Source organism: Aspergillus sclerotioniger (assembly GCF_003184525.1).
Source record: "Aspergillus sclerotioniger CBS 115572 chromosome Unknown BO94scaffold_33, whole genome shotgun sequence".
Classification (NCBI taxonomy): domain Eukaryota; kingdom Fungi; phylum Ascomycota; class Eurotiomycetes; order Eurotiales; family Aspergillaceae; genus Aspergillus; species Aspergillus sclerotioniger.
The window spans coordinates 72,371-99,136 of NW_020291023.1; the positions used below are offsets into that span (position 1 = coordinate 72,371).

Consider the following 26,766-nt stretch of genomic DNA (forward strand, 5'->3'; position numbering starts at 1 on the left):
ATGATGCCCAATCGGTCGTGTCATCGAATGCATCTCAATATAGCCTTTCAGTCGCTTTTACCTAAATGAACCTCCACGATGCCGGCGTCGCCATTGACCAAGAACCTTGAAGATGGCTGTAGCAATAAAAGACCGTTTCAATGCACATTCTGCATGGATATATTCCGCATAAACATGACCGGACTCGACATGAGAGATCATTGCACCTATTCCTGGAGCAGTTCACCTGTGCTCCCCATGGCTCGCTCTACAGCGATCCAATAAATGGAACGGGCTGTTGTGTCTTTTGCGACCAACCCCTTTCATCGAGACTCGTGTTGAGACCCGCCGTTTTAATACATGTCAGGGAAATCACTGGGATTTCGAATATTCTATCGCAAGGACCACCTCGTTCAGCATTTGCGTGTTGTTCGTAGAGTCAGTAGTATGATACCAAGTATGAACACGTGGAAATCCGAGGTGATGCAGATTACTTCGCGGGGTGGTTTCTGTGATGAGAGATTTACAGTGTGGTTGGATCGAAATGACCATATTGCACAGCAGTTTCGCAGCGGAGCTTCCATGAAAGATTGGCGAGGATGTCGGGGCCTTGACCTGCCGGTGGCCTTGGCTGTCGAGAATGCCATACCGCGTTGTATATTGTGATGATGATCCGCAGAGTCATACACCAGCGGACAACCCTGAGTGGTTGACATAATCAAGAAAGGAGTGGGCTTAGGGTTATTCTCTGATGAGCTTCAGATTGAGTCTGACAATCTGGAAGGGGTGTATAACAACTTCTGTCTGCCCTAGTCGGCCGATGAATAGGCACTGTTAGAACTCAACGCTAATAATGACAGGAGGGCATCAGCGGCATGATATAACAGTAACAGAGTCTGGAGTACCGATATATAAATCCCCCCGGTTAATTTGGGATCCAAATCATCAACTATAACAGTAATCTCCAATTCAGACAATACAACATCAAACAAAGACATATAATCATTTATCATGCACTGTCACCGACTCCATCCCTTCCAATCCAAATCATCTCCGAACTCTGTCAGGTAGTTCTCAAGACTGTCCAAAAAGATAGAACAATAGTTCGATCCTCCACATTGTCTTCGGGTGTGTGGGCTGGACTTGCTACCTACCTACCTACCTTAGTATTCCCAAGAACAACGAATATTAATCTACTGGGATAAATTCAAATTCCAGAATAAGTCATCTATCTTTCATTCATCTTCCACAAAAGTAATATCCCTATGTTCATTCTAAGATGATAAGAGTGAAAACATACCCCCGAATCCAGTATTATCTCTTTGTATATCTATCCCTCCCTCCTCCTTCAAAAGAAAACCTCCGATTCATCATCATCTATCCCCCAACTTGCCTACCAAACCTCCTCAACCCCTCACTAATATCCCAAGGATGGATACAACATTCCAACAGGAATAATTTCTCCGTCTCGGATAAGATTCGCTCGTAGGCGATGAGTAAATCACCCTGTGTTTTAATGCGCATGGAGACGAGGGCTGGATTGTGTTGGTCCTTTTTCTCCTGCTCGGTGAGGTATTTATTCCCGTTTCCGGGGCTGTGGGAGATGTTTCTCATGGAGGAGGCGAGGAGGGAGTAGTTCCAGTTGCTGGGGTAGTTGTAGGGACCGTCGTGGATTGCGCTCTGTTTTGTTGTTTTGTATGTTTGGTTAGTTTATTGGTTTGGGGGGGGATGAGTGGGGCTTTGGATTTGGACTTAGGGTCGGGGTAGAATAGGGGAGAGTTGGGCGGGGGGGTACCTCGATTCTATATCCCAAATTATTGAATATGAAGATAACAGACTTCATTCTCAGTCGAATCATCGTGCTCAGTTCCTGGGCCGTCATTTGAAAAACTTCCGTCTCCGATCATTAGGATTGTTCGGCCATGGGGACGAGCTAGCTGACATCCTAATGTGGCAGGGAGACTCCATCCTATTGAACCGTAGATCAATTGCATTTGGTAGTCGACTCCGTCTGGGAGATGGATTGTCTGGGAGTTGAACCAGCTGTCGCCGGCTTCGGCGATGAGGGTATCGTTGGGTTGGAGAATGGATTCGATTACGTCTAGGATTGATGATGTGGTTATGGGGACGTTAGGAGGATTGTGTTGTTCTGAGTGAGTTTATGTTTGCGGTATGCCGGGAGGGCTTTTGAGAAGCTTTGTGCAGTGGTGGCTGGGAAGATCGGAATGGATCACGAGATGACATAGCTCGGCCATGGTGATGCAGTCGACGGATTTGCCATCCGGGGTCTGGAGATGATCGGACTGGAGATGCAATTCCGGGGGAGTGGGTTTCTGGAGACTGCTAAAGTCACCCCAGCGGGTGCCGATGCCTACCCATAAGTCGGATTCCATTACCTTCTGCATGCAGGCAGGATCGGATGCCATGCCCCAGAATGTTCCCTGGAATTGAGGGTGGGATTCGGGGATTAGGGATTTGCCATCGGGCTGACAGAATACTGGGCATCCCAGTTTTTCAATGAGGGAGATCAGGGTGTTGCGGGTAAGAGAGTTCCGTGCAAAGGGAACCACGATGATCATGAGGTTCTGAGTCGTTTGCCAATACGTGCTGAATAGGGTAAAGGCATCTTGTAGATTGTTGAGGACGGGCATTAGGGGCCGTGGGAGAGGGAGAGGCCCCGGGAGGTAACAGAGGTCTTCGGGCATGTCGCTCGGTATCTCAATGTAAACGGGGAGGGAGTCGACAAGGCATTGAATAAGCGTTTGGTCCAGGATAGAGGAAGGATCGGTGCCGCGTTGGAGCCGAACAGAGGCAGTGGTGACTTGCTCGAACATGCGAAGCGCCTGGTCTTGATCTTTCAGGCCGGTAGTGTGATGGATCAGACTGTCCTGGCCATACGTATGCGATGAAGGGGCTCCAGATACCACAATGACTCGCAAGCCCTCTGAATATGCGCCTGCAATGGCATTCAGCAGCGACAGGCCTCCAACCATAAAGGTGACGAAGACGACGGCCACCTTGCTCGAGGACGTTCGTGCGTAGCCATCGGCGGCATAGCCGGCATTCAACTCATTGCAGCAGCCCACCATTCGCAGGTTATCATTCTTCAATATCTGATCGAGGAGAATTAGGTTGAAGTCTCCTGATGTTGGCCAGTTAGCATCGCATCACTGGTGACCACTTGCACACCGAATCCTACCGGGAACAACAAAGTAATCCCTAGCCCCGATCTCTTCCAGTCTGTATGCCAAATATGTCCCAAGGTTATATTTGGGTGATGCGGTGGCCTCAAGAGTAGGCATCTCCAGCACAGTCCGTCCCTGCGTCTTGTCCTGCTCCATTTTCTCAAACACCATGGGAAGTTCCTCAAGAGGGTATATTCGATATTGCATGTGAAAGCGGCTTTGTACATACACTGCCAGTGCCTCTTCGGTCTCGACTGAACTGCTAACATGAGATCCCCTCATCATTTTCTGCTTGGAGATCATAGAACACACGTCAGCCTGGATCAAAGCGTTGTTGGGAAGGCCCATTACGACGACAGTCCCTTTTGGTCGTACAAACTAGGCACAACATCAGTGTCAAGCTAGATAGCAGGTGGATCTCAACAAGCTTGCCTGGAGTGCCTGGCTGATCGGCGCCTGTACTGATGCGACCACGATGGCTGCATGAGGGCCACCCCCGGTCAGCCTTTGGATTTCGGCAGTCACATTCTGGTGTGAAGCCGTAGAATCCACGAAGTAGTCTACTCCAATCTCATCCACCAACACAGTCTTTTTTCTGGGCCCCGTCGAAAGCGCAAGGACCCGGTATCCAAGGGCCAGGGCATACTGACAAGCCAATGTGCCAAGAACACCATCAGCTCCTGCAATAGCTGTGGTCGATAATTAGTCTTGATCTGCATCTTAGTCACAAGGTGACAGTCTTATCAATAGTCTGTCCGGGATTGAGGTGACTTTCTTTCAATGCCTTATATACAGACCCCCCAGCACATAGAATCTGGTCAGCCCTGATATCAGCCACACGGTGGACAGCAACACGGTCAATTAGAATTCTACTCACAGGGGCGACTGCCTCGAGGGAAGTTCCGTCTGGTATGCGGACGGCATTTGTGGCTCGACAAACACAGAATTGCTGAAAGGTGCCATCAACGGTGTATCCGGAGATCTGGGCATCAGGGCAGAGCTGCTCATCACCCTCGTTGCAGAACTCACAACTGCCGCAGGTTTCATTGATCCACTAGGCATCTTAGTATAGGTGTCAACTGGGGGTGAAAAGTCTCCAACACGAGAATTACCGGTACCCCAACTTGATCTCCAACAGATACTCGATTAACGTTGTCCCCTCGTGCCACAACCACTCCAGCGCCTTCGTGACCACCTTTCACGCAATGTCAATGAACTGCAAATTTCTCAAGGGCCACTGTGCCAAACTTACCAACCAGAGTTTCTTTGGTCTCAACGGGCCAGGCTCCTTTCCAAGCGTGCAGATCACTGTGACATACGCCTAAATATCTGATTTGCACAAGGATCTCATCGGGGGAAATTGATCGCACTGGGATCTGGGTATAGCTTATAGCTGGTAAGACTTAGTCGGATTCCAACAGAGGAAGAGCATAACGGTAGTCTTGACTTGAGCCTTGTTTCGAAAACAGCTGTGCCCACTGCATGGTTGGGATTGTGGTTGTGCTGCAGACCCCATTCACTGTGTCAGCTTGGACCATTGCCATATTGGTGATTTTAATGGACTGGAAGAACTGTACGAGCTTGATGCAAGGATGATTTCGGTGTTGGACTGGGCTTCTCCGGCTGTTATTTATGCTGTTGCTTTTTGCCATTTTGCTTGTTTTCGAGGTATTCCTTCCACCAACGAAGCTATCAAGGTACAATGGGTCGAAGTGGCAAGGTTGGTATCTCCGGCCTAGTGCAACAATATGCATAGTTATCACATCAGAAAGCACGTAAGAAGAATACTGCTCACCCATGCAGATGCTATCCACCATTGTAAATGGGAGTAGAACTCTTATCATGATAATCCCTGCATCCACGATCGAGTCTCAGGATCGACACAGAATGTGGGTCGCTTGACAGACTAATGGCAGATGAGAGATCCGGCCTGGTGTAACCCTCTGATTCTCATGTGGTCTTGCCAGATAACTGCTTTCTTCTGTTGTTAGTCTGGTTCCGGGTTGGTAGCCATGCTGAGCAGCTAAATGACTTCGGGGATACTTTCTCTCGCATAATCAGGATGTAGTGAAGGGAGGAAAGCTGAGTTCACGATGGTCGGAACTGATCTCCAGCGATGCAAAAAAAGCAAACTTCGGGGCTTCCTTCCACCGGCTCCCCAACCCGGAAACTATAGCCGGCTACATGTATCGATGGACCACCTCCAGTCATACAGCATTAGTTCAGGCCACCCAGAGCGCCAGATGGAGCGAGTTGCGTGGTCAGTACACTGAGATAGGTTGATCATGAACTCTGCTGCGAGCCACTATACAACAAATCAACTGCTTGTATCTCTTAATTGGTATCTCTGTCCCAGATGTGCACTGATTCCCGAGCTAAATTTCAACCACATACACGTGCCATTCCAGTCCCAGAGTTTCTTTTTTATTCACTACCAATCAGTCTGCTTTGAATGTCAGAGACAATGTACAAGGCGGGAATTCTCGGGCCTTAAGTTGTCTAAATCGTGCATTATAGTCATCAGGCGATTCGATCCATTTCAATGGATGTATCTCTAATTGAGAACTATATATGTGAGAAGAATATACGATAAGTACTTATCCATTCTCTAGTATCTGCTATTTTTTCTCTCTCGCTTTGTAGCTGCTTCACGGAACGCCTCTATATTATCTCCAGTCTTATATACTATTTATACAACAGGATGGCTGTCAAATCATCCCACAGTGTATTTAAGGATGGAATACTATTATAATGATAAGATTTTAGAGAGCGCAGGAAGAGGTGCGTGATGGAAAGTACGTCTTATAGAAATCTGATTAGTAGACTGTTGGGATGGAGGATATCAAGAACTTGGAGCGTAATTTACATACGCACACGCGGGAAAGAAGGCAGTGGTAGATAGAAGAATCAGGAGCAGGGTGGGAGTGGGGAAAGCAAGAGCCAAGAACAGGGACAGAGTCAGAGTCAGTGAAAGTGATCGGAGCTTCATTGTTCAAATGCTTTACGCAGAGAGATATCGTAACGGTCCTTATCCTCGACCTTCTGTTCGATGAAATCAATAGCGTTGAATGCCCAGTAAGGCATGGTAATTCGCCAGAAGGCGGGATCGTCGTGGGCTTTAGAAAACTTGGGTTGAATGTGGTCATAAAAGATCTTGGACAGCGCGATAGGACTACTGAGGGCTAGAGAACACCAAAAAGTGCCTCTTTCCCATCCTTGCTGCAAGATAGGAGAGAGGCAGATTAGCGACTGGACCTTACCTTCTTCCTCGGAGAAAGCATCCATGAACTCCTTGTGAAGATTTCCATAGTCGTCCATGTCGATCAAATCGATCCCCTGGTTTGTTAACCAGAATGGAGGGTGGATCATTTCCACCGGGTGAGAGCACGCCCACTCCAGGTCGATGAGACACTTGATGTTCCAATCGTCGTCGACGAATATGTTACTTTGGTTGAGGTCAGTCAGGCTAAGAAAGAAGGGGCCACGGCGGAGATCTCGACGAAAAAAGCCAGACCAGACACTTCTCATCACCATCAGTGCAGAGGCCTGGTAGAAACCATCTTCAAGACTATTAATTGCATTGGGCTGGTGACGAAGACGACTTTCATGGAGTGCGAAGATATCATTGATGTAAGAGTCGACGGTGATGTAGGTATCATGTTGCGGCATGTCAACAGGAATGTGTTCATTTACCAGTTGTTGGATTTCAAGGGTAAGGGGTCGGTTACTCAAATTCAAAACCCCCTTTCCATCGATACTGAAGGATCCGATCTTTGGTAAAGGAACGCGCGCCAATGCCAGGATGATGCGGGAGATGTTGTGAAAAAGCGTCTTGCGCAAGGTGGGACTGTGGCGCCCTTCTTCCCATGTCCCCGAAAGCATCTTGCCCCGTGAGCGATCAATATATTCAATCAGAATATAGGGCGTGTTCAGCACCACCGGATTCGTGGTTGGATGTTGGATGTAATGGGACGGAACGGGATAGCCGAACCAACTCAGTAGTTGACGGCGCAAACGCTGAACAATTCGGGGCATTAAAGGCAAATTGTCCAGACTTGTGAACTAGAAGATGTAAGCCATGTTTTTCTTGCAATGTACGTCACAACGGGCATACAGTCTGGCCAGTCGACAACCCAAATCCGTAAAGACGGGGAGTAGGAACCGACGGACAGTTTTCTTGGAGCCATGCGTAGGTCCCAACTTCACACCGAACCTTTTCATCCGCATTTCCAGGGCGACAGTTCTCGCCAATTCGGTAGGGCAAGGGAAATCGGATCATCAGTTGTCTCTCCGGATCTGGTCCGTGACCTACCACATCAATGCGAATACAGACATTGAAGCTCCCATGTATCCACTCCTCCACATCAACAACATGGCACGCGTCTGCAGAAGCGAGGCCGAGATGATGGGCGGCAATGACCGAGATCACCCCACGATGCTGGTATAGGTGGGTGAAAAACTGGATCTTTTGGTCTCTGTAACCCAATTGGTGGAGTATATTGGCGTCGTGTTCTTTGGCAGCATCGTATGTGATCTCTCCACGAAGCAGACGGCGCGGTTTCAGCGGTGGGGTGCTGGGAACTTCCGGCATGTGTGTTGGAGCCGGCATAAGCCGATTGACATACGGGGCAGGTAGATAGATAGATGGACGATAGATGGATAAACAATGTGATGGTCGAGACCTTTCAGGTCACGTGTCACGGGGTACCTAATTCCTACGGGAGGGTGCTCAACCAATCGGAAACAACCATGCAAGCCGATCCCCCCTCTCCAGCTCCGACTCCCTCGGACTTAGCTGTCGGACATCCGAACGGCTTCATCATTCATTCATTTATCCATCCTATCTATCGCCATGCCATCCCCTCTCCGACGACGAAACGGCCGCAAAGCTGCCTGCGAATCCTGCCGGAGACGGAAACTGGCCTGTCACCACAGCCATCCCATCTGCCAACGATGCCAGAAATACTCGTTTGAGTGCGTCTACCGCGAAGAATCTACCAGAACAAGGCAAGGTAATTCTGATGCTGCAGAACAGTCGCCTGGCCGGAGAAGCCCCGTTCATCCGGCAAGTGCACCATCACCCTCGAGCTACCAGGCTGTGGAGCGGACTCCTCCCATGATCGACAGCCCGCTCGAATATCTCGGTCCGACAAGCTTTACCTCAGTCTTTGTGGATGGCGATCGGTTCGAGCTGGACAATGCGATGCGAGCAGCCGACACTCGTGCTTCAGATCCCGACCTCCAGACACGCTTTAAATCTTGGTGTCCAAATTCCAAACTAGATACCCGATGAGCAGGACTGCGCGGGACTGTTTTCCAAGCACGTCAACCCGAACGATGGATGGATCCGATTAGCAGGGAGTCACGCGTCAAAGCGGATGTGGAGTGCATTCCGGCCAAATCTGCTGCGACGATCTAAGTCAGACTTGATAGAGGTTGCTGCAATTCTCACCTAGAATAGTAAGACATCGTTACGGACGGAGCAGAATCCAAACGCCTGGCTGGCCTCATTCACGTGGACGGAGATGCGATGGGAGACCCTGGGCATTTTGGACACCTAATGGGCGTTTGGAGCTATCTCATCGTCGTCATATACTCGAGCCGTCGCCAGATATTGTCGAACACATCCCTCAGTCACAGGAGTAAGAGCACTGATGGCTCACCTGAAGCATTATGTATCGTTGTGTATTGATATTTGCAGACGTCTTGGTTCTGTGAATGTGCACTTCGTGTATCTGTTATACAAGCATAATATTCTGGAGGGAATCTTGAATGGGGACAAGAGTACGTCGCATGTCAAACTAGCGGATGAAGACTAATTGACAGGTTTCTCCTGCTGGACGCAGCATGGTGAGCTCGTCGCCGTGACCACCTCCCTCGGTCTCCATCGCGAGCTCAGCGCCGACGCAGAAGCGCTCACCCTCCAACATGAACTCAAAAGAAGAGTCTATTCTGCCGTATTCAACATCGACAAGGTCATTTCCACCTTTACCGGACGCCCACCCCTTCTCAACCAAGCTTATTCCTCCACGCGTGTCCCCCTTGATCTCAGCGATGACGCCCTCTTACCAGACAATTTCCAATCGGCAGCTGTCGAATTAGATGCTCAAGTGTGGAGCAAAAACGGCCAGATCTACTCCACCACGATCCTTCGATCACGCACCATGTTCGCTCATATCCGACATAAGATCTTAGAGCTCCTGGGAGCAATGACCGATAGCCTACCCGAGCAATCAGTCAATCGAGTCATGTGCGTTTCTCAATTATCCTGATCTGTATCCTCTAACACTTGGCAGAAAATTGAAACAAGAAACTCATGAGACATACATGCAGCTTCCATCATCAATCCGATTCTCGAAAGCCAGCGTAGACAGGGCTGAAATTCCCGGGCACGACCTCTACGCGCAAATCCTCACCCGACTAGAGTTTCTGCTGAATCTGTTTCTGTTGGAACGTCTCTTAACGCGGCACCGCATCGTGACCGAGCAAAACCTCATCAGCGTGAGTCAGGAGATGCTGGACTTGTCTTTGATATTCTGGAAGAAGGAGGACCGGTTTATCGGGCTCTACAATGACTTTGACTGGCTGGTATGTGCACCTTATAGACCAGCGAGAATACATCTAATGCGCCGCGAATAGGCCATGTCGTACGCCGTTCCCTCCAGCGGTATCCTCTGTCTGGAGCTCTTACGACAAGCCGCCCACCCGCAACAGTATGATCTGCGCCTCCCACGATCAGTCATCATCCAGGACCTGAGTTTGCTGGTGGCGTATCTTGAGTGGATTCAATATACAACATCGTGCGGGAACGTAGTCGCCTCTATTCGGAGGATTCTGAGTCGATGTCTGGACCAGATCCTTGATACCCCCAGCGGTCTGAATCCACCGTCGCAGTCTGTCAGCCTGTCGCTGCCCGACGAGCGTGCCTTGTCGGAGTTTTCAAATCTGGAACTGTTGAACACGTTTGACTGGATGGATTGAGATGGGGCAATATCTACGGTTCCTAATAATAGACTATATATCGCCGACGCATCCACCGATTTCTCCAGGGAATACTGGGAGACTCGCCGTCCCCTGGGAATATCCTAGCGATTCCTCAGGCCCAATGAATTTCTTCTTACATACTCTCACCCAGTAAATAGGTTGATTGCATGTTTCCAGTAGACCCACGTTGGTCACACAAAAAACCCCCAAAAAAAGCCTGTCCCACGGATCGGGTGGTCGTGGAGTGAACCACATGGGATGCCCGGATGCAGTTGCGCCCTTCCCCCCGACTGCACTGTAACTCGAATCATCACATTTCCACCCTGGTTGATGGTGCCGTTGATTTGTTTGCCGGCTCAACTTAGAGTCTCTGGCTGGGGCCATGTCCTTTTGGTCGAGTGGCTAGTTGTCACACTGTGGTGTACTATACAAATCAATATGTCATATGTACTAGCAAGGACAAGTAGTTGCACGACAGGGTGTGAGTTATTGCCCCACCCCCAACAGCCGGAGGGACATGAAATGAAAGATACCATTCATAATTCTTTTATGTGGCTAATAGTCATTACAATTTACATACACTCATACACTCATACATAGTACTTCTTGCTCCGTTTATTGCTTGGCACATAGCAATAAATGACGGTACGGAAATTAATTGTATTCAGCCAAGCATTAAGGGGGACAAATCGATCAAGATCGAGAATCGGGGACGGAGGAAAGGATACCACCACATGACAATGGGCCATCTGTCCCCCCCTCCAACCGACGAAGGATCGCCACCAGAGTATCAGCTAGCTTTCTTTTTTACTTCCTTCTCCGTACCTTCCGGTATGTGGAAAGCATGGTTGACACTGGTGGATAGTATTGGGATTGGGATAGGCAACTATCGGGAGGATACTTATGTTGTATAACAATCGGAGGGAATGTTGAGGTGAGAAGGGGACACTGACAACATAGCCCGATTCATCCATCCCTAGAGTATTTTGACAAGGAGCGGGGAAGCCAGCTGAAACGTTACAGAGAGAAAAAGAAAAAAAAAAGAACAAAAAAAGAATCTGCCAGGCCAACCTATCCCGAGGAACATCTGGATTTTATTGGATGGCGTGTCTAGGGTGGCTTCGGGCTATGGCTTCAAAAGTTACTCCAAACGTTCTCACGTCTGGTTAGGACCAGAAAGAACAGGCTAGGCTAGCAGGGTAGGGCCGAGTACGACAAGGTGTTGCTATTGGGGCCAGCTGTGATGGAAATCCAGTGGAATTCCGGCTTTCATTGACCGACCACACGGTTACCGGCATCAGTCCTTCCTTCCACACATTCACCCATTCTTATTCCTGTACCTATGCATGACGTGTTGATAGGTTCCTCTAGGTTTGGCCTGTCACCACGGAAGGAGTCGGAAGTGTCTGATTTTCCGATGGAGGAAATTCCCTCTCCCTTTCAGAGGCATTCCGACCTGCTTCATGCCATCATGGGGCTTATAAACCCATCCAAGGCCATTCGATGAATCTCTCTACTTTGTGAACCAAACACACAACATCCTGAGCACAGTGTCACACCACCATCATGGATGAATACCTTGATGTCTGCATCTCCCAGGATGTTCTTGATCCGAAGTCGTCAAAATACCAGGGCCCTAACACGCCCTGGCTATTGCTGAAGCGATTTGCCCACCCAGAAGCCAAGATCAGCCAACCTGAGCATATCGGCATCGGGGAGGATGCAATCACATTCAAGTTCAAACATGGGGAAACGGACTTGTGCCTGAAAGTGGTAAGTACTTTTTCTAGGTCTGGTGACGCTCGCTCGGCTAAGTATTATCATCTATCCAGTTCAAACCATGGAAGTATCCTCACTCGTACCCAAGTATCAACCCGACAGTCGAAAAGCTCATCGGTCCCTTCAGCCGAGAATGCCGGGCATTTGCTCGTCTCTGTGATATGGGTCTGAACGGGACGTGGGCTGTGCGGTGTCATGGCTGGATCTATCTGTCGGATAGCCAGATGGCGTCTCTCAGAAAGGTATACCCCCAGTTGGAGAGTTACGATCCGTACTACACTGGTTCGCGCTGGGCGATTGTAAAGGACTTCCTCTCTGCTCCACCCACCAAGGCAGATCTCGTGAAAATCCGCGAGGGATTTGATATTGCGAAACAGGCGCGAATCTTACCACACGATCTGGAAATGGACAATTATAAAGGGTCGGTTTTGATGGATCTGGGCTGTTCGACAACGTATCCGTTTGTGAGAGGTTATGCGTCCACGTTTGAATTCGATCACTTCTTCGACAATTGCATCCCCTACATTGGGGAGGACTGGCCCTTGGAAGAAGAGGCAGCAATAAAGCGGGCCCTGGGTTGAGAGGGGTGATTCTACATCCTTCTTGTAGGCTGTTGGCAATGTAACCACGACGACCCCCCCCCCCCTTTTTTTTTTCAACACGTATCTTTGCCTGCTTTGAAATCCCAATTGGATTTATTTGCGAGTCTAGCCATTGGGCTTGTGGACAGGGGATGAAGCACTCTCTTCCTAATGAACATCCAGGTGGCTTTCGAAGGTGATGTCAAGTCAAGTCAAGTTAAATTTTGTTAGCCTACTCAAGTCCCACAAAGGTAATGCTAGGCATGTAGGCACTTACCGTAAGAGCAAGAACCTGTAGCTTCCAATGCATCTGGCATTATGAAGCAACACAAAAGCCCACGTCACTGGAAAGGGTCAGCGAAGCCGAATGACAACACACCACTCACTTGTCACAATAATATGCAACTACGATTCCATTCTTCTGTTTGCTGCATCTTGTCCTTGCGTCTATGACCCGCTCAGAGGTGTGGTTCGGATCTCTCTGTCCAGACGCTTAGCTGCTCGTAACCCGGGACTAAATCCCCCTTGGCTGGACTGACCGAGCAGAGTCGATATCAGCGTTCTATATATAGACTATCCTTTTTGAAGGGGATTCTATGTGCGTTTTGTAATACCCATATGCCTTGGACCTCCAAAAGTCCCATCATCCGAAAGCACTGGCTGAAGAGGACAAGGAACATAATAAGATAGGAGTCCTCTCCTCGTCTCGCCAAAGAACGAACTCAATGAGGTTTGCGGTCAGTCTATACTTTTTTTTTCGTCTGGTACTTTTAATAATGCCCACGCTTCTAGAAATTCTTTCGAGACCAATCCCACCGATTGTGTGCAAGGCGGCAGAAGGTAGCCTCACCTTCCACCGAGACTGGAAACCTGTGGAGAGGTTAGCAGTGTGGAAGGAGTTTAGCTATGACAATGTGATGAAGTTGTTCGAGGAAGTCCTTCAATTCGATTTTCGGGCAGATATTCATGAACCTAGCCGGGAGCTGACATCGAACGAGAAAGATGTCTGGGGTGAAGACAGCCTAAAACATACGCTCAGCCGGAGTCTGGTTCCCGTGATACCCCAGTGCCTGGCAAAGAGATGGGATCGAATGCACCCGGCTCTTCAACAAGCTCCAGCCGAACTCGTCCCCAGTGGCTTCGCCAAAGTATCTTCCAAATGGACCTCTGGGGGGGTCCGGAAACGAAACTATCGTTACCCTTTTGCTCAGGTCCAATTCTACTGCATGCAAAACCATACTCGGTATGGGTGGATCATCACCGACCGAGAACTTGTGGTCATTCGCTGCAGCGTGCAAGAGTCGAGTAGTAGTAGTGGCTTTGGAGGAGCTGTCAGTACCCCTCGAAGGCCAAGGCCATTGTCCTATTCGGCCCAAATCCTCACATCTCCAAGCTCCCACTCGGATCCCAGTTTTGCCTCCATTGCCGGCTACGTGGATGACGGCTCCGACTATGAACCCGGCCTATTGGAATGGCAAAGTATTCCATTCGACGCACAGGGTCCAGGCATCCTGACTGTCCGACTTGCCTTGTGGGCGCTTGCGATGCTGGGTGCCGCCGAGGTTTCAACCACTCTGCAGAGTCAATATCACCCTCTTCATAGTTACACCAGCCTGGACGAGGGATTCATCCATCTATCGACCGGTCATATGACGTTCGATGATTACGACGACGCCAGCCATGTTTTCACGCGCAACGACAGGTCGGTATCTTACGACAATAACTTTTCTTCCTTCCACGCTGAGGATGTGCACCACATATTGTGGGATGAATCGACTCGGAAGTGGAAGGTAATCCTCTTGGATCCAATCGCTCCCAATTACACCGTCCCCGTTCAAAACGAGTTTTGGAGCCGGTTGAGGGCAGCCAGCTACTCATGGGAACAGATGGGCCAGGGGGAATATGGTTGGGTTCGGTTAGGTCGACAGAGGCCACTTTTCCCCCCTTTGATTTGGCAATCTGGCTCTTGATTACCATTCTTGAGATAATGGCATCATCCCCTGTCTTTTCTTTTCTTTTCTTTTTTTTTTTTTTTTTTTTTTTTTTTTTTTTTTTTTTTTTGGTGATATTACACACCATGAATAATAGCCCCATCATCCCTCAACGGTACTGTAGCGGTACTGTAGCTGTACTGTAGCTGTACTGTAGCTGTACTGTACCCGTACCACTTGACCAGAACCAATCCATCCCAGTGAATCTTGGAATTCCCCAGAGAGTCGATCCCCAGGAGGGGTTCACTTGAGGAATGTCACTGCCCAGAGTGATAGTTCCTAGCACATGGAATGGACTGTTCTGATCAAGAATATTACATTTCACTCATGTAGATAGCAGGGTGGGGAGGAATATACTAGCATTGCAGCAGCCGGAGAGTGGGTTACGATCTACTGTTAGGTATCCCTCATAGATGTCGGAAGGAAAATAGGTACATCGTGGCAATGAATATAAGTCTGCCCCTCATGATAGCACCTCCTACAAGGATACTCAACAAGTTGAAGAAGAGGAAGGATACAGCCAGGCCTGAAGACCTCCGTTCGGTGGAATGGGAGACGAGTTGGCCGCTGTGTTAATTCGACTGTTGATATACTTCTTGGGGCTCGGCTCTCGGCTTCGGAATCAACTGCGATTCGGAAACAATGAGATCGACCGCCAACTACAAAGAGTACCTTGTCAATGAAGGACATATTGACGAAAAGGGAGGATGCTATCTTAGCAGTAGTGGATAACCCCTCCCCCATAAAAATCCTATTCTGAGTTACTATACTACGATATGATCGGCATTCCTTACAAGTCTTATGCAAGTGCTCTTCACCTTTCCTTTTCTGCCAAATGAACCTCAACCAGCGGCAAGGTGGTCGAGTGGTTAAGACGTAAGACTGTATGTTGAACCGGCTGCCTTACATCACTCCAACTTTCATACTAATTCCCAATCCAGTGAATCCAACCGGATGTTATCTTATCCCTTCGGGGTCGCGCGTTCAAATCGCGTCCTTGTCGATTTCTTTTTTTTTTTATCCCAGCAGAAGTCAGCCTTGACTAAAGGTTCCTTGAGAGACGATCTATTTATTATGTATTTTTGCTCTCTAGCAGAAAATCATGTTCCTCTCCACTGAAATCATTCAACCGTCTGCCTTGTCCGACTTGATCATCGGATCTCACCATAGAGATCCACCAATGCCCCCTGTGTACAATTATTTTCCACTTTCTTTTTCATGACAACTGTTCGCCATGCGCAACATTTCTCATCGGAACCCCCCTTTATAATATGTGTCAGCACATCCGACTGGGACATGTTCTTCAATGCTGGCTGATGGAAAAAAAAACATAGACAAGAGTCGGGGCTTGGGGAACCGCCCTCGCACTTGTGTGATTTGCGCACGATTTGCAGAGTTGGCTTCGGTATTCGATCCAAACAACGTAGCTATGCTGTTGGTTAGACTTGACAGCATTGAAAGCATTGGAATTATGCATTTTGGATAATGGTAAGGAATGAGGTAACCCTCTGTGGGCGTTTCATTTCTGACGTGAAGCAGATGGCGAAAGGTATCATTCGGGAATTGCACTATGGAGTGATATAAGACAATCTGCTTAAGAGGTTATACCATGCCCTCTACCACTTATAAACTAGGAAGAGATCACTTCCTGGTCCGTCGTCGTGCGAATATGCTGCTCTGAGCTACGTCTGGGGATACCCCACTGCCATAGAGATCGAAGCAACAACAAGCCTAGCAATATCCATGACCTGGATATGGTGGGGTTGCTGGTTCCAGCAACTATCAGAGATGCTATAATGGCTTGTTCCAAACTAGACATAGATTATCTCTGGGTGGATAGACTGTGCATCCTGCAGGACAGTTTGGCTGATAAAACGCACACAAGTGAATGCCATGGACCCTCATTTACAAGTAACTCTGTTGTTCCAATCGTGGCTTTGGCAGGAGGCAGTGATACTCATTACGGTCTCTCTGGCGTGTTGGAAAGAAAGCGCCCTCGCGACTGATCCTACGATGGACAGGGTATATCGATGGTGGAAGTCCTCCCACCCACCATATAACAACATCTCGACCCAATTAGCAAGTCATACTCGTGACTGGACCTTTCGAGAGGGGATTCTTTCCCTGAATCTCTTGTTTTTTCTCGGACTGGGGAGTTTCTTTGCGAACAAGAGGATTATGATTATGATTTTATCGTCAACGATAGTGAGGAATGACAGGCCTCAAACACAAACAACCATCCGATTTTTCATCCTAGATCCCAGACCATCAAACCTAATACTATAAGGTCTTATACGCCTGGCTAAGAAATACACGAAACGAGCCTCGACAGGGCAATCCGGGATTCTTCGAGCAATAAACGGGATCTTGAAAGCAAGATCATTATTTCGGTCTACCAGCGAGTCATTTCAACAAAGCTCTTCTCTGGAAGTCAAGTCAGTCACCAACATTTGCCTAGGGTTCTATCTGCAGGCGATATCTTTCCATGGTCTGGCTCATTGACTTTGTGGAATTGAGTATTTCTGTCTCCTCGGTGACTACTATATACTCTATGCTATCGAAAGAACATGACAACATATCCTGCACACGTCCAACTTCCCCATTTGTGACGCCACGTAGGGATAATTAGTACAATCAACATGATCTAAGCGAGAAAATGTACGCCGTAACAACAGCGTGGAAGAAGTATCTTTCAACGATACCAGCACCAGAGGATATGACCTTTCCCGGACCAAGTGCCAATCATTTCCAAACTTCCACCGAGAAGTCATTTCTATAAACGGGGGGAATCCGGATGTCTGACGGATCTTTGGGATGAAATCCCTTTGATAGATATGGAAGTTGGAAGGCATCCCAGCCGGCAGTTCCTGGGGATTACGATGAAGAGAAGATGGTACTTTTTATTGTAGTTGTGTCTTGACTGTGGTTGCCCTCTCTGTTAGCTAGGATTTATTCCCAGGGGTCTGTGATATTTACGATAGTGGACTGATGACCGGGGACGATGATACCGGGGTCAGGGTTAGGGCTGTAGTCAATTTGATAGTCATTGATGGCAACGATGACGCCTCGCACCCGCACATACCTCGTTGAGACCAGAATAGATGCAAGTTCCCAGTTTGGAGCGTTTATTCCTGAACAGATAGATGTTTTGGACTTATTTGACTTTGTTGGTTGGTAGAACTCGCATAATCAAGTAGCTTTAGTCACCTTGATCAACATGTAATAGCAAATGATAGAAAACATCCCGGAAAGAACCCATAGCCAAACCCATTCTCTAGCTTATACTCTTGCTTGTAGGACATATCCCGTATCGTTTGTTGAATATGGATAGATCCGTCTTCTTTTGTCTCTAGCCAACTCAACCCATCAAGGATCCTGTCCCTGTACTATTCAACAGGAACAGGGGCACATAGAGGAATATGCATCCGTCTCTTTTAATCAGGACAATCATCTTAGTAGAATGTCTTTCCTCTTCATCACGAAGTTGTCGGTATCTCTCCCACTTGATACCAACATCTGTATTCGATCATCCATATAATATCAATGTATCCAATCCCAACTTATCGTTCGAGTCATCCTCAATCCAAAATAAAAGTAAGAAAGGCGACACCCACACCCATTCCCGCGATGTAACCATCCACACTCGTCATGTTGTTCACATCAGTGCGAGTGCACTGTCAGAACACATGGATTTGGCTTGGTTCTTGTATTGAGTGTGTTTATGGTCTGAATGGTGGTCGGCCCAATTAACCAAGAGATCAAATATATTCCGTGGAAAGAATATGAAATCGTGGAATGTCGGGGAGCATTCGCGAGTAGGTTTCTTCCTGATTTGGATATTCCATCGGGTTTAAAGGTTATTTCAATTCTTTGAGTGTTATAATTTGAGGTGAATTGGTGGTGGATGACAAGAAGATATGACATTTGACCACACAAGGTAGTTGTGCTTCGTAACGTGGTATACGTCGAGCTGTGGACGAGGTTTTGAGGATTTGAATGAAGAGAGTGAATCAGATCACCCAGCTAACTACTAATTTCTTTGAGTTTGTTTGAGTTGTTGGACGCGCTTGAGTTATCGCCTGATGTTGCTCTGGTTGGAGGGATCCCTCATCGGGATCTGCATTGGTGAGATCAACCTTGTATGTTCGCTGTGCGTACTGTTGTATTCGATAGCAATGCGAGGCAATGCAATGCAAGGAACATGTTAAGAGGATACATCATGTATGCCTCGTCGTCCTTCATTTCATCTTAGGACAGATATAATGAATTATAATCTGCAGCGAGATGTGTCTGATGTACTTCTTTGACACAGATGTGCTGATGGTTGAGGCAGATGGAATATCTCTTTTAATTGGATATAACCCGTTCGAAAAGATAATAGGTTCTTAACCTATGGTGTGTGAAAACCCCTGACCAACGAGTCGCAAGTCTCGGTTTTAGGAATTGATCGATCCTCTGACATCCGTTTCTTCTGTCGACGACAATTTACCGCGTTGCTTTAGCTTCTGGATCTTCTGGATCTTCTGGCGTTGCACCTTGGCGATCTTGCTCCGGCTGCGATCTGTATTGCGCATTTTATGCTCTTCATCGGCAGTCTTGGGAATAATGGTCCTTGTTTTTCTTTTAGACAAAGAAGAAGCGCGGCGTTTGCGTCGATTCTCGAAAGGAATCTGACGTTAGGACATAAGAATGTCCGCGGAAGGCCCTCTATAAAAGAGATTCTGGTGCTTGAGGATGGAAAAAGATCCTCTTCGAGTGCGAGTGTGGACAAGGAAGTGAGTGAGTTTGCTGTGCAGTATATTCTGCGAAAGCTTCCTACTGCCTCTTCTGCGCAAACGTTTAATCGCTGCACCCATATCAGTAGGGTCTTCTCGCTTTTGTAGGAGCGGAAGGCTCTATGGATTGTGACTGTTGTTGGTGATAACAGTGAGGACTATTCCCTGCTCTTGAGGACAGTTTTAATCCTAGTACTGATGGAATACCCCGAGGTATCTTTGCTCAATATCAAGGCCACGTATGGACATATGGATGTCGTTTTTCCTTATGATGTTAAGGAATCCGATTCCCTCTTTGAGAGCAGCGATAGCATAACTTCATATCGCTTTTAGATGTATAGATGGCTCTTATACATCTGTGAATATGTGAACAACCCCAGACCGGACCAGTCATGCTGAAATGGTCTGATTCCTCTTGGAGCGATCGATCTTCGAATTGTTTCGATTGTCGAACATTAAGGTAGATGTCCACAACTTCGTCGCCAATTATTGCAGCCAGTCTGGATGGACTGGGGTGAGTAGTTACTCAGCTTCAAATTTCTTGCGTCGAATCTTCTTCAGAGCGATGGAAGAACGTTTCGACGTTAAAGGTGGGTTATTAAATTAGAATATATGAACAGAGATTTGCTTGTCCTTGGTCTTCATCAACTATTCTTGCTCAGCGATTGTCATTCAATCTGCTAGCAATATGTTCTGGTTTTGTCCCCATCACCAGCAATGCGTTGAACGGCTGGGACTCCATTATATATGTCGTCCACGTTTAGCAGAGCCAACAATGGTCTAAAATCGATCCACCATTGTTTCTCTTTTCGATGTGTTGCATCAACACCTTCCAAGGCTTGTTCTTGCAGCTACTAGCCACTCGAACAATAGACATGAACCCAGCCAGATCATCCTTGCTATTGCTTCAGGCACCAAGTATCGGATCCTTCTTCGACAGTTGTTGTAATATGTCTAGTTTCCATATTGCCTGTCGTCGAAGTAACAGCTCAAGTGCAGGTAAGCTATGGCTCACCCGATGCGAAATGCCAGTATGCAAGACATTCCGCAACGCGATCACTCAGCTATGCATATGTCCACGATAAATCGAGATGAGAGTTCCCCCTGCCAATACAAGGTGGAACTCTCGACCCTTTGCCATCCGCCGCGACAAAGAATCCTGAACTTGTCCTCTCCCACTGGAGACTGTAGAGGATGTCAAAGCTGCTACCAGGTAGACCAAAAGTGACATATTCCCTATGGCTAGATGTAGAATGTAGAAGATGTTGGAACCTATTCATCTTGGAATTGTTCCACTAGCCAAGAGGTATCTCTTTTGGTCTGGTTGGGAATTCTATCAAAAGATGTATCCACGAAAGCCATAGCTGACAAAAGCAAAGAGTTGCTTGTCAGGAATTTGCGATCCCTTTTTAAATTTTCCCATGGGAACCGTGCAATCAAATAAGACGTCCGCCATCTTCAATAAAGCTCCGGGGTAATCGACATCGTGGTCATCGAGTTGTACTTGATCGGGCGCTGTGTAAGATATGAGCCGGCCCACTGGGTCAGGGCTTGTAGGTACTTAGAAGTACTTTGTGACCAGAGCAGCTGTATTGGAGCCGAGTGTAGTTTGGTCTGTTGGTTTGGTGTCATTTAAAGTTGAATGGAACACCACAGTGGGCAAGCAGCGAACAAGCGCACTCGCCCTACCGGGGATATCGACACGCTTGATATGGAATACTCTGCGTCCATAGATAGATTTCGGCCAGATTATCTGACCCGTTTAGATTGGATCTGCAGTATTCCACTTTCGTTGTTATGTTTGAAGGAAGAACTGCCCGCTTTCTGTTGCCTTCGTTCGATAGATCCCCATCTGGATCAAGTAGCTGTCCGCTGTGGGGATATGTTTCTCATCGGTGTAGTCCTTTCGTAGTGTTGAGATGATTACTTTCAAGCTCAGAGGTATTGATATTTGTGACGATTAGATGCATCGCCTCGATTTCCAACGCTGTTTCGCAGCAGGACAGGCTGCTGTAAGCACGTCAGAGTATCCTTAGGATTTCCATTCGCATGGTCTGAGTTTAATATAATGAAGATTGCGAGGTGTCATGGATCCAGACTATGTGGTGGATGTCATCCCCGTAAAGATGTCCGAACCTTCATTGGACGGACTGGCGTAATTTTCGGACATTAGCTCGAAGCAACCATGTTCCGAGTCGCAGCACGCGCAGATGCTGAAGCTGAATCAGATGGATTGAGCAACAGATTCTATTATCGATGTACTGAGACTGGGTGTTTGCGATGAAACGCCGTTGACAGTAAGCAGCAGGCAGCAATATGTTTGCCATCGAGTCTTCATTAGATACTGAAGAACTAGTGATATCGTTCGTTCACAGCAGACATGGTATGAGCAGATGTGCGAGGCTAGACATGGAACCGCTGTATCCAATTCAACAGACTGGCCAGTTAGAGCAGAGCTGCGTCATGCATATATAGCAGCGACATGGGTCTGGATGTGTTATTTGCGACATTGAAGCGAATGCAGGAATCCTTGACATATGGCATCGAGAATACATGGCCGTAAGGGACATTTTCCCGACCGTCATGAGTTGTTAGATCCAAGCATGCTGATTCTGTGACACGGTAAGTGTCTTCTTGTGATCAGATTCAAATCTTGTGTTTCGATCGTATATCAAATGGCCGCCGTATTTCTGATGAATACGTTCGAGCTAACTGTAGATTTGTCGAGCTGGACTTGAGCCAGAACTATTCGGCGTTTAAATGTCGATGTCATACTAACGGGGGCGCGATTTGTTGATATCATAGTTCCCCCAGGCCGCCGAGTCGACTTCAATTCTCCAATGGAGCTCATCTGTCTTTTGTAGGACTGGGCACCCTCGTGGCCAGGTTGGAACGTGAAGCTTCCAGCTCCCAGACCAGATATACCCAACAGAATGACCGAGCGTGTAGGCCATCAACGCTGACCGCAAGCGCTTTCTTCTTATCCCAATCGATAGGATTACAGAGTTCCTGCTGTTATGCCTCGATCATGGTGTCTCCTCAGACTGCTCCTTCTTGCTGCCTCAGAACCATTCTGACCAGCTCTGCTACTGCAGGCTTTGACCATGGTGATTTGACTTCTCGTAGTTGAGCTTTCTCTGTAGCCGACCACTGGAACCGGCAAGAGATACACCAACCGGTGCAGATGGTAACACCCGATCCACCTCCTTCCCCTTGCCGAGAGACAGCTTCTCCCCCAGTAATAGAAGAGAAGCTGCTGCTGATTATATTCAGCCTATCCGAAGATATCCTCCATAACTGCGCTATAACAAGCGAGTCCAAGAAAGGTCCATAACATGTGGCGAGTATAGCAATTGAAGCCATTGGAACAAACTTCTAGCACGGAAGATGTGCCGTATTCGAATATTCGCCATTGCAGATGTAGATACCGTATGAATAGCTGGGTATCCAAGTGTCCAATATGTCGACGCAATTAAGCACGACTTCGTGTTTGCATGATATTTCGCGAAGGTAGTGTTCGAGGGCGTCGCGATGATTTCCAGTGTTGTATATCTTTAGCGATGTTTCCGACCCGACGCCGTGCGGCATAGTTGTCGAATCCAGTGGGATACTTCCAAGAACTTGCTTCCCAAGTGTCATGAGGTCTGAATGTGTCTCGGTGGAGTCGAGACCACAATCACCAGGCAAATGTGCGAATTGCTATACCCCGGGTATCCATCGATCCATTATGCCGAAAGTCCTGGAGGTGACAATTTTGGCATACCAGCTGAGGCCTTTTGATGCAGAAGCATAGTCGCTGACATTCCTGGAGGAAATAGTAATTGATCATCCATCATCCACCTGAGCGGCGTGTTTGTGGGCCGACTTGTCGAGCCAGATATGTATATTACCGGTTCTACTGCATAAATCGAATGGGGATACCTCCGAGCTGCTCTCAGAAAGGGATTCATCCATCTTGGAACGAGTGTGAAGCTGTACTGTGTAGGTAGACGCGCCCTGCTTGCCATTGTACCATCATGGGCCGGTCGCTGACTCGTTGAGGGTTGAGGGCTCCCACAGATCTGGGGTCTGCTCCATGGGGGTCGTTTCTCGTATGTAATGGAAACAGCGACGCGTTTAGCAACAGTAGTCGGGGTCGTCGGGGTCGACATGCCGGATGCAGGCTTGGACCTTCCAGCGTGGGCCCCAGAGTGGATAAAGCGCGTCTCGGTGAAGGCGGTGCTGACTCGTACTATGTATTATTGTGTTACGCAAGATTTCGGGCGGTGGCCAGGCGGCTAAGTCAGCCGAGAATCACGCGGAGATTGGGGTTATGGGGTTGCGAAACCAATCAGCCGCGGCGACGTGGGGTAGAAGTCAGTATAAAGTATTAAGCATAGATCAAGCATAGCAGCCACGATGTATGCATAATAATCCCGTGGGTGTGGTTGGACAGCCCAGATGCGATCTGCCGGCATCCTGTGCCGATCAGGCTTGTTTGATTTTGATTTTTTCTTCGAACGCCGCATGGGAAGGTGTTTCCAATCGGAGTGACACAGTGGAAGGTGGCCGGTGAGAGGGCTCGAGAGCTCGGTGAGCCAAAAGGTGAGGCCAAGTGGGGGTTGTGCTGAGGCGGGCGTGGCTGGACCAGCCGACCCAGGCGATTTCGGCTTGCCCTGAGCTTGCCACCAGCCGTCGCCAGCCAGCTCAATTGTCCCTCGGCATGCCGAGTTTGCCGTCGGATGCGTCGGATGGTACGGCACACGGTCGGGTGATTTTTCCTGTGTGTCTGTCGGCTATCGGGGTTCAGATGCAAGGGCACCAAACAAGCTCATGAGGCGAGAGAGTTAAGGCGTTGTGAGGCGTTTTCCCGACATGCTTGGCTAAAGCCAACTAGACACGCCCACGTGGCTGCAAGGAATAGGAGATGGATCTACATCTCATCTCCAAGCAGCAAGGACAAGCAAGTGACGTGATAAAAATAATGTCATCATCTGCGCGAAACAGGTGCTGCGTCTCTGGTTCCCCGCTCCTATCGCTGCTGACCGCCAGATGTCCTCCTCCTCCTGCCTCTTCCTCCACGATCCCACCGGACAAAATTTCACCCAAGGGGAGGCCAAGGTGGGGAAAATCCCAAAGGAGGCAATAGTAGTCCCAGTCCATCTCTGGAGCGGGGTTAGTGTATTGTGTAATAATACGAAAAGGAGATACATGGAGGGGAGTGAGGGACCAATCTATCTAGTAATGAGAACGCACTGAGACGTGTTTCTCCGTGGAAAAGGGGGAGGTGTAGAATCAGTCATGACTCTGTCGGGGTCCCGTGGGGTGTGTGGAGGGGAGAGAGGAGAGGAGATGAGTCGATTTGCAGCGGAAAATGAGGGGGGTCTTATACCTGGTCACAACTCCCAGTGAACGGGCTTCGTTCACAGATTACTTTGTTACTTCGTTCACTTTAAGACTCAGAATAGAGCGGTTCTCGTGGAATGAAAGTGATTCTCGTGGAATGAGAGCCTTCCCAACGTTACGCTGTGCATCAAGATTCACAATTTGGGACCACTTCATCCCTGGTCTTTCATGCTAATGGTGAACGATCCTCACAGACTGGTCAACGGTCAGAGAAGTGAACGGAATCATGCCACTCTGGTGTCAGGCAATGTGATCGCCAGCGTCGTGGTGGCATGAAGGGGCCCGTTGATGTCACCCGGGTGGGGATGAGGCTACAACAAGGATCAACCCACACAGTGGGCAAGGTTGGTGGCAAGTTTCAGGCACAAGGAAATGAATGATACTGGTATCTTGAGAACGTAGGAAATCTATTCTATATCTAGTATGCCTCCAAAAACTCCAATGTAGATATGAAAAGACACAAGTCGCTCAACATATGTATGCATATGATCATTCAAAGTAATCCAACGCTAGATGCAAGTGTAACAGAAAACCAAAGATGGTGAGGCTAAGACGAGAGAAAGAAAACAGGAAACGGCGAGCGAGGAGGTCATTCAGACACATCCTCGTCTCTACCCGGGTACATGATGTCCTTCCGGATAACAGCCACGCCCGCGCTGATCAGGACGTAGATGAACATGATAATCACGCAGAGCGACATGGCGGTGGCCACGCCCTTTACTCCGGCGCTATCGAATTGGTTGGCTAGAGTAATGGTGGCGAGGGTGAATCCCGTGTTGGGGAAGACCATGGCAAACCAGTTCAGGTGGAAAGAAGTGGGCGGGGAGCGGATGACGGCAACGACAGCAATGCAGAAGAACCAGAAACTCAAGGCCCAAAGGAAGATGGCCACACTCGTAGCGAGGAACAGCATCACCTCGCCGTCAATAACCGCATTGGGATCCCCGTTAAGAGAGAAGTCGTTAGGAAGCGCTTTGGCCATACCAACCAACGCCAGGGCAGTGAAGGCGGGGGGACCAACGCAAATAAACATGCCGGGTCTGTGTTCGGGGGAAGGCAAGCCGACCTCCATCAGGCGTCCAATGTAGTGAGCGTACATCATGAAACTGATGGAGAAACCGAGTCCCTGGAAAGTAGTGCCAGCAACAACGATAGGAATGCCAGACTCGGGAGGCTGGCCCGATCCAATGACCGAGGCAATAGTACCACTGAGCATGACCGGGAAGGCCGGCAAGATCCACGAAGGCATCATGCTATGCAAATGGTACTGGTGGGCCTGGAAGACAAAGGAATACTGAGCGACGGCGGCGATCAAAGTGCAGCCAGTATACAGCCAGAAGAGGACCTCAAGGCAGACGGTGAATTTCTTCGAGTTATCATCACCAAAGCACTTGTACAGACCCGTGATCATGGTTGCGATGGAGAGCCAGAAGGTCGGGAAGAAGAGTCCCTCTCGGTCATGACGGAGGGAGTCCAGGCAGTTGTTGTGCATGACGAACCGGGTGACCATGAGAGAAGTGACGACAGTGAAAAAGAAGATATTCAGGCAGTAGACCACCCGAGCAATGTCCTTCAATCCCTTGAAGTCATGGGGTTGGTTGACAATCAGGAGGGCCAGACCACCGCAACTCATGGTCAAGGTGTACCAGGCCCAGGTGAAATGGCGCAACCGTTCGCGAATGCTGATCGGGCCGGGCTTCTCGAGCCCGTGGTTGACGGCTATCTCCGATGCATGATTGACACATATCTCGGGATCATGGTGGGCGGACTTCTTAGGCTCGTGATTGAAGGTTTCCAGATCCGACCCGGATGATGAGCCAGGCAGGGTGTCGTGGACATGCATTATGTTGCTTGAGTGTGGTCTATAGGATAGACGTGCCGGTGGGTGGTAGAAGGATAGTGGAATAAAGAAGAAGGGTAGATCAATGCAACAGGTAGAGGTTGGCAGACCACCGACAGGCAGGAGGAGGGAAAAGAAGAAGATATCAAACAAGGTCTGGTAGAGTTGCCACGAAAGGAACGAGCCAGCCTTTTATCCAGGGAGGGGTGACCAAGACGAGGCGTGAGAATTATGGAAGCGGGCCCGTACTACTATGTACACCGGGGG

The 26,766-nt window shown here is 48.6% G+C and overlaps 7 protein-coding genes and 1 non-coding gene across 8 annotated transcripts; 4 read left to right on the top strand and 4 right to left on the bottom strand.

Annotated features, from left to right (window-relative positions):
* Positions 1-1,356: 1,356 nt before the first annotated feature.
* BO94DRAFT_560030 (pyruvate decarboxylase) lies at positions 1,357-3,281 on the bottom strand (the record flags this gene model as incomplete). The annotated part of the gene is made up of 5 exons (XM_025614117.1): positions 1,357-1,659; positions 1,775-1,869; positions 1,910-2,128; positions 2,333-3,121; positions 3,179-3,281. The coding sequence occupies 5 exons, from the start codon at positions 3,279-3,281 to the stop codon at positions 1,357-1,359; spliced, it is 1,509 nt and encodes a 502-aa protein (XP_025463236.1).
* A 926-nt stretch (positions 3,282-4,207) lies between these two features.
* BO94DRAFT_475791 (GroES-like protein) lies at positions 4,208-4,702 on the bottom strand (the record flags this gene model as incomplete). The annotated part of the gene is made up of 3 exons (XM_025608577.1): positions 4,208-4,359; positions 4,417-4,557; positions 4,612-4,702. The coding sequence occupies 3 exons, from the start codon at positions 4,700-4,702 to the stop codon at positions 4,208-4,210; spliced, it is 384 nt and encodes a 127-aa protein (XP_025463237.1).
* A 1,274-nt stretch (positions 4,703-5,976) lies between these two features.
* BO94DRAFT_569040 (uncharacterized protein) lies at positions 5,977-7,762 on the bottom strand. Its single transcript, XM_025614716.1, has 2 exons — positions 7,279-7,762; positions 5,977-7,226 (listed from the first exon to the last, which is right to left on the bottom strand). Exons 1-2 carry the CDS (start codon positions 7,753-7,755, stop codon positions 6,150-6,152), a joined length of 1,554 nt encoding a protein of 517 aa, XP_025463238.1. The 5' UTR covers positions 7,756-7,762; the 3' UTR covers positions 5,977-6,149.
* Positions 7,763-8,016: 254 nt separating this feature from the next.
* On the top strand, positions 8,017-10,162 carry BO94DRAFT_607957 (uncharacterized protein; the record flags this gene model as incomplete). Its single annotated transcript, XM_025616549.1, has 7 exons — positions 8,017-8,334; positions 8,447-8,599; positions 8,621-8,679; positions 8,776-8,948; positions 8,991-9,414; positions 9,461-9,752; positions 9,804-10,162. The coding sequence occupies 7 exons, from the start codon at positions 8,017-8,019 to the stop codon at positions 10,143-10,145; spliced, it is 1,761 nt and encodes a 586-aa protein (XP_025463239.1). The 3' UTR covers positions 10,146-10,162.
* Positions 10,163-11,801: 1,639 nt separating this feature from the next.
* On the top strand, positions 11,802-12,466 carry BO94DRAFT_436105 (uncharacterized protein; the record flags this gene model as incomplete). Its single annotated transcript, XM_025607493.1, has 2 exons — positions 11,802-11,921; positions 11,981-12,466. Coding segments are annotated over 2 exons (606 nt in total), but the record flags the coding sequence as incomplete, so codon positions are not given.
* An 818-nt stretch (positions 12,467-13,284) lies between these two features.
* Positions 13,285-14,478, top strand: BO94DRAFT_589619 (uncharacterized protein; the record flags this gene model as incomplete). Its single annotated transcript, XM_025615958.1, has 1 exon — positions 13,285-14,478. One exon carries the CDS (start codon positions 13,285-13,287, stop codon positions 14,476-14,478), a length of 1,194 nt encoding a protein of 397 aa, XP_025463241.1.
* An 872-nt stretch (positions 14,479-15,350) lies between these two features.
* On the top strand, positions 15,351-15,502 carry BO94DRAFT_t273. Its single transcript has one exon. It is a non-coding gene; the product is annotated as a tRNA-Tyr (tRNA).
* Positions 15,503-24,857: 9,355 nt separating this feature from the next.
* Positions 24,858-26,626, bottom strand: BO94DRAFT_245071 (tellurite-resistance/dicarboxylate transporter family protein). Its single transcript, XM_025606398.1, has one exon. It carries the CDS (start codon positions 26,500-26,502, stop codon positions 25,249-25,251), a length of 1,254 nt encoding a protein of 417 aa, XP_025463242.1. The 5' UTR covers positions 26,503-26,626; the 3' UTR covers positions 24,858-25,248.
* Positions 26,627-26,766: the final 140 nt, after the last annotated feature.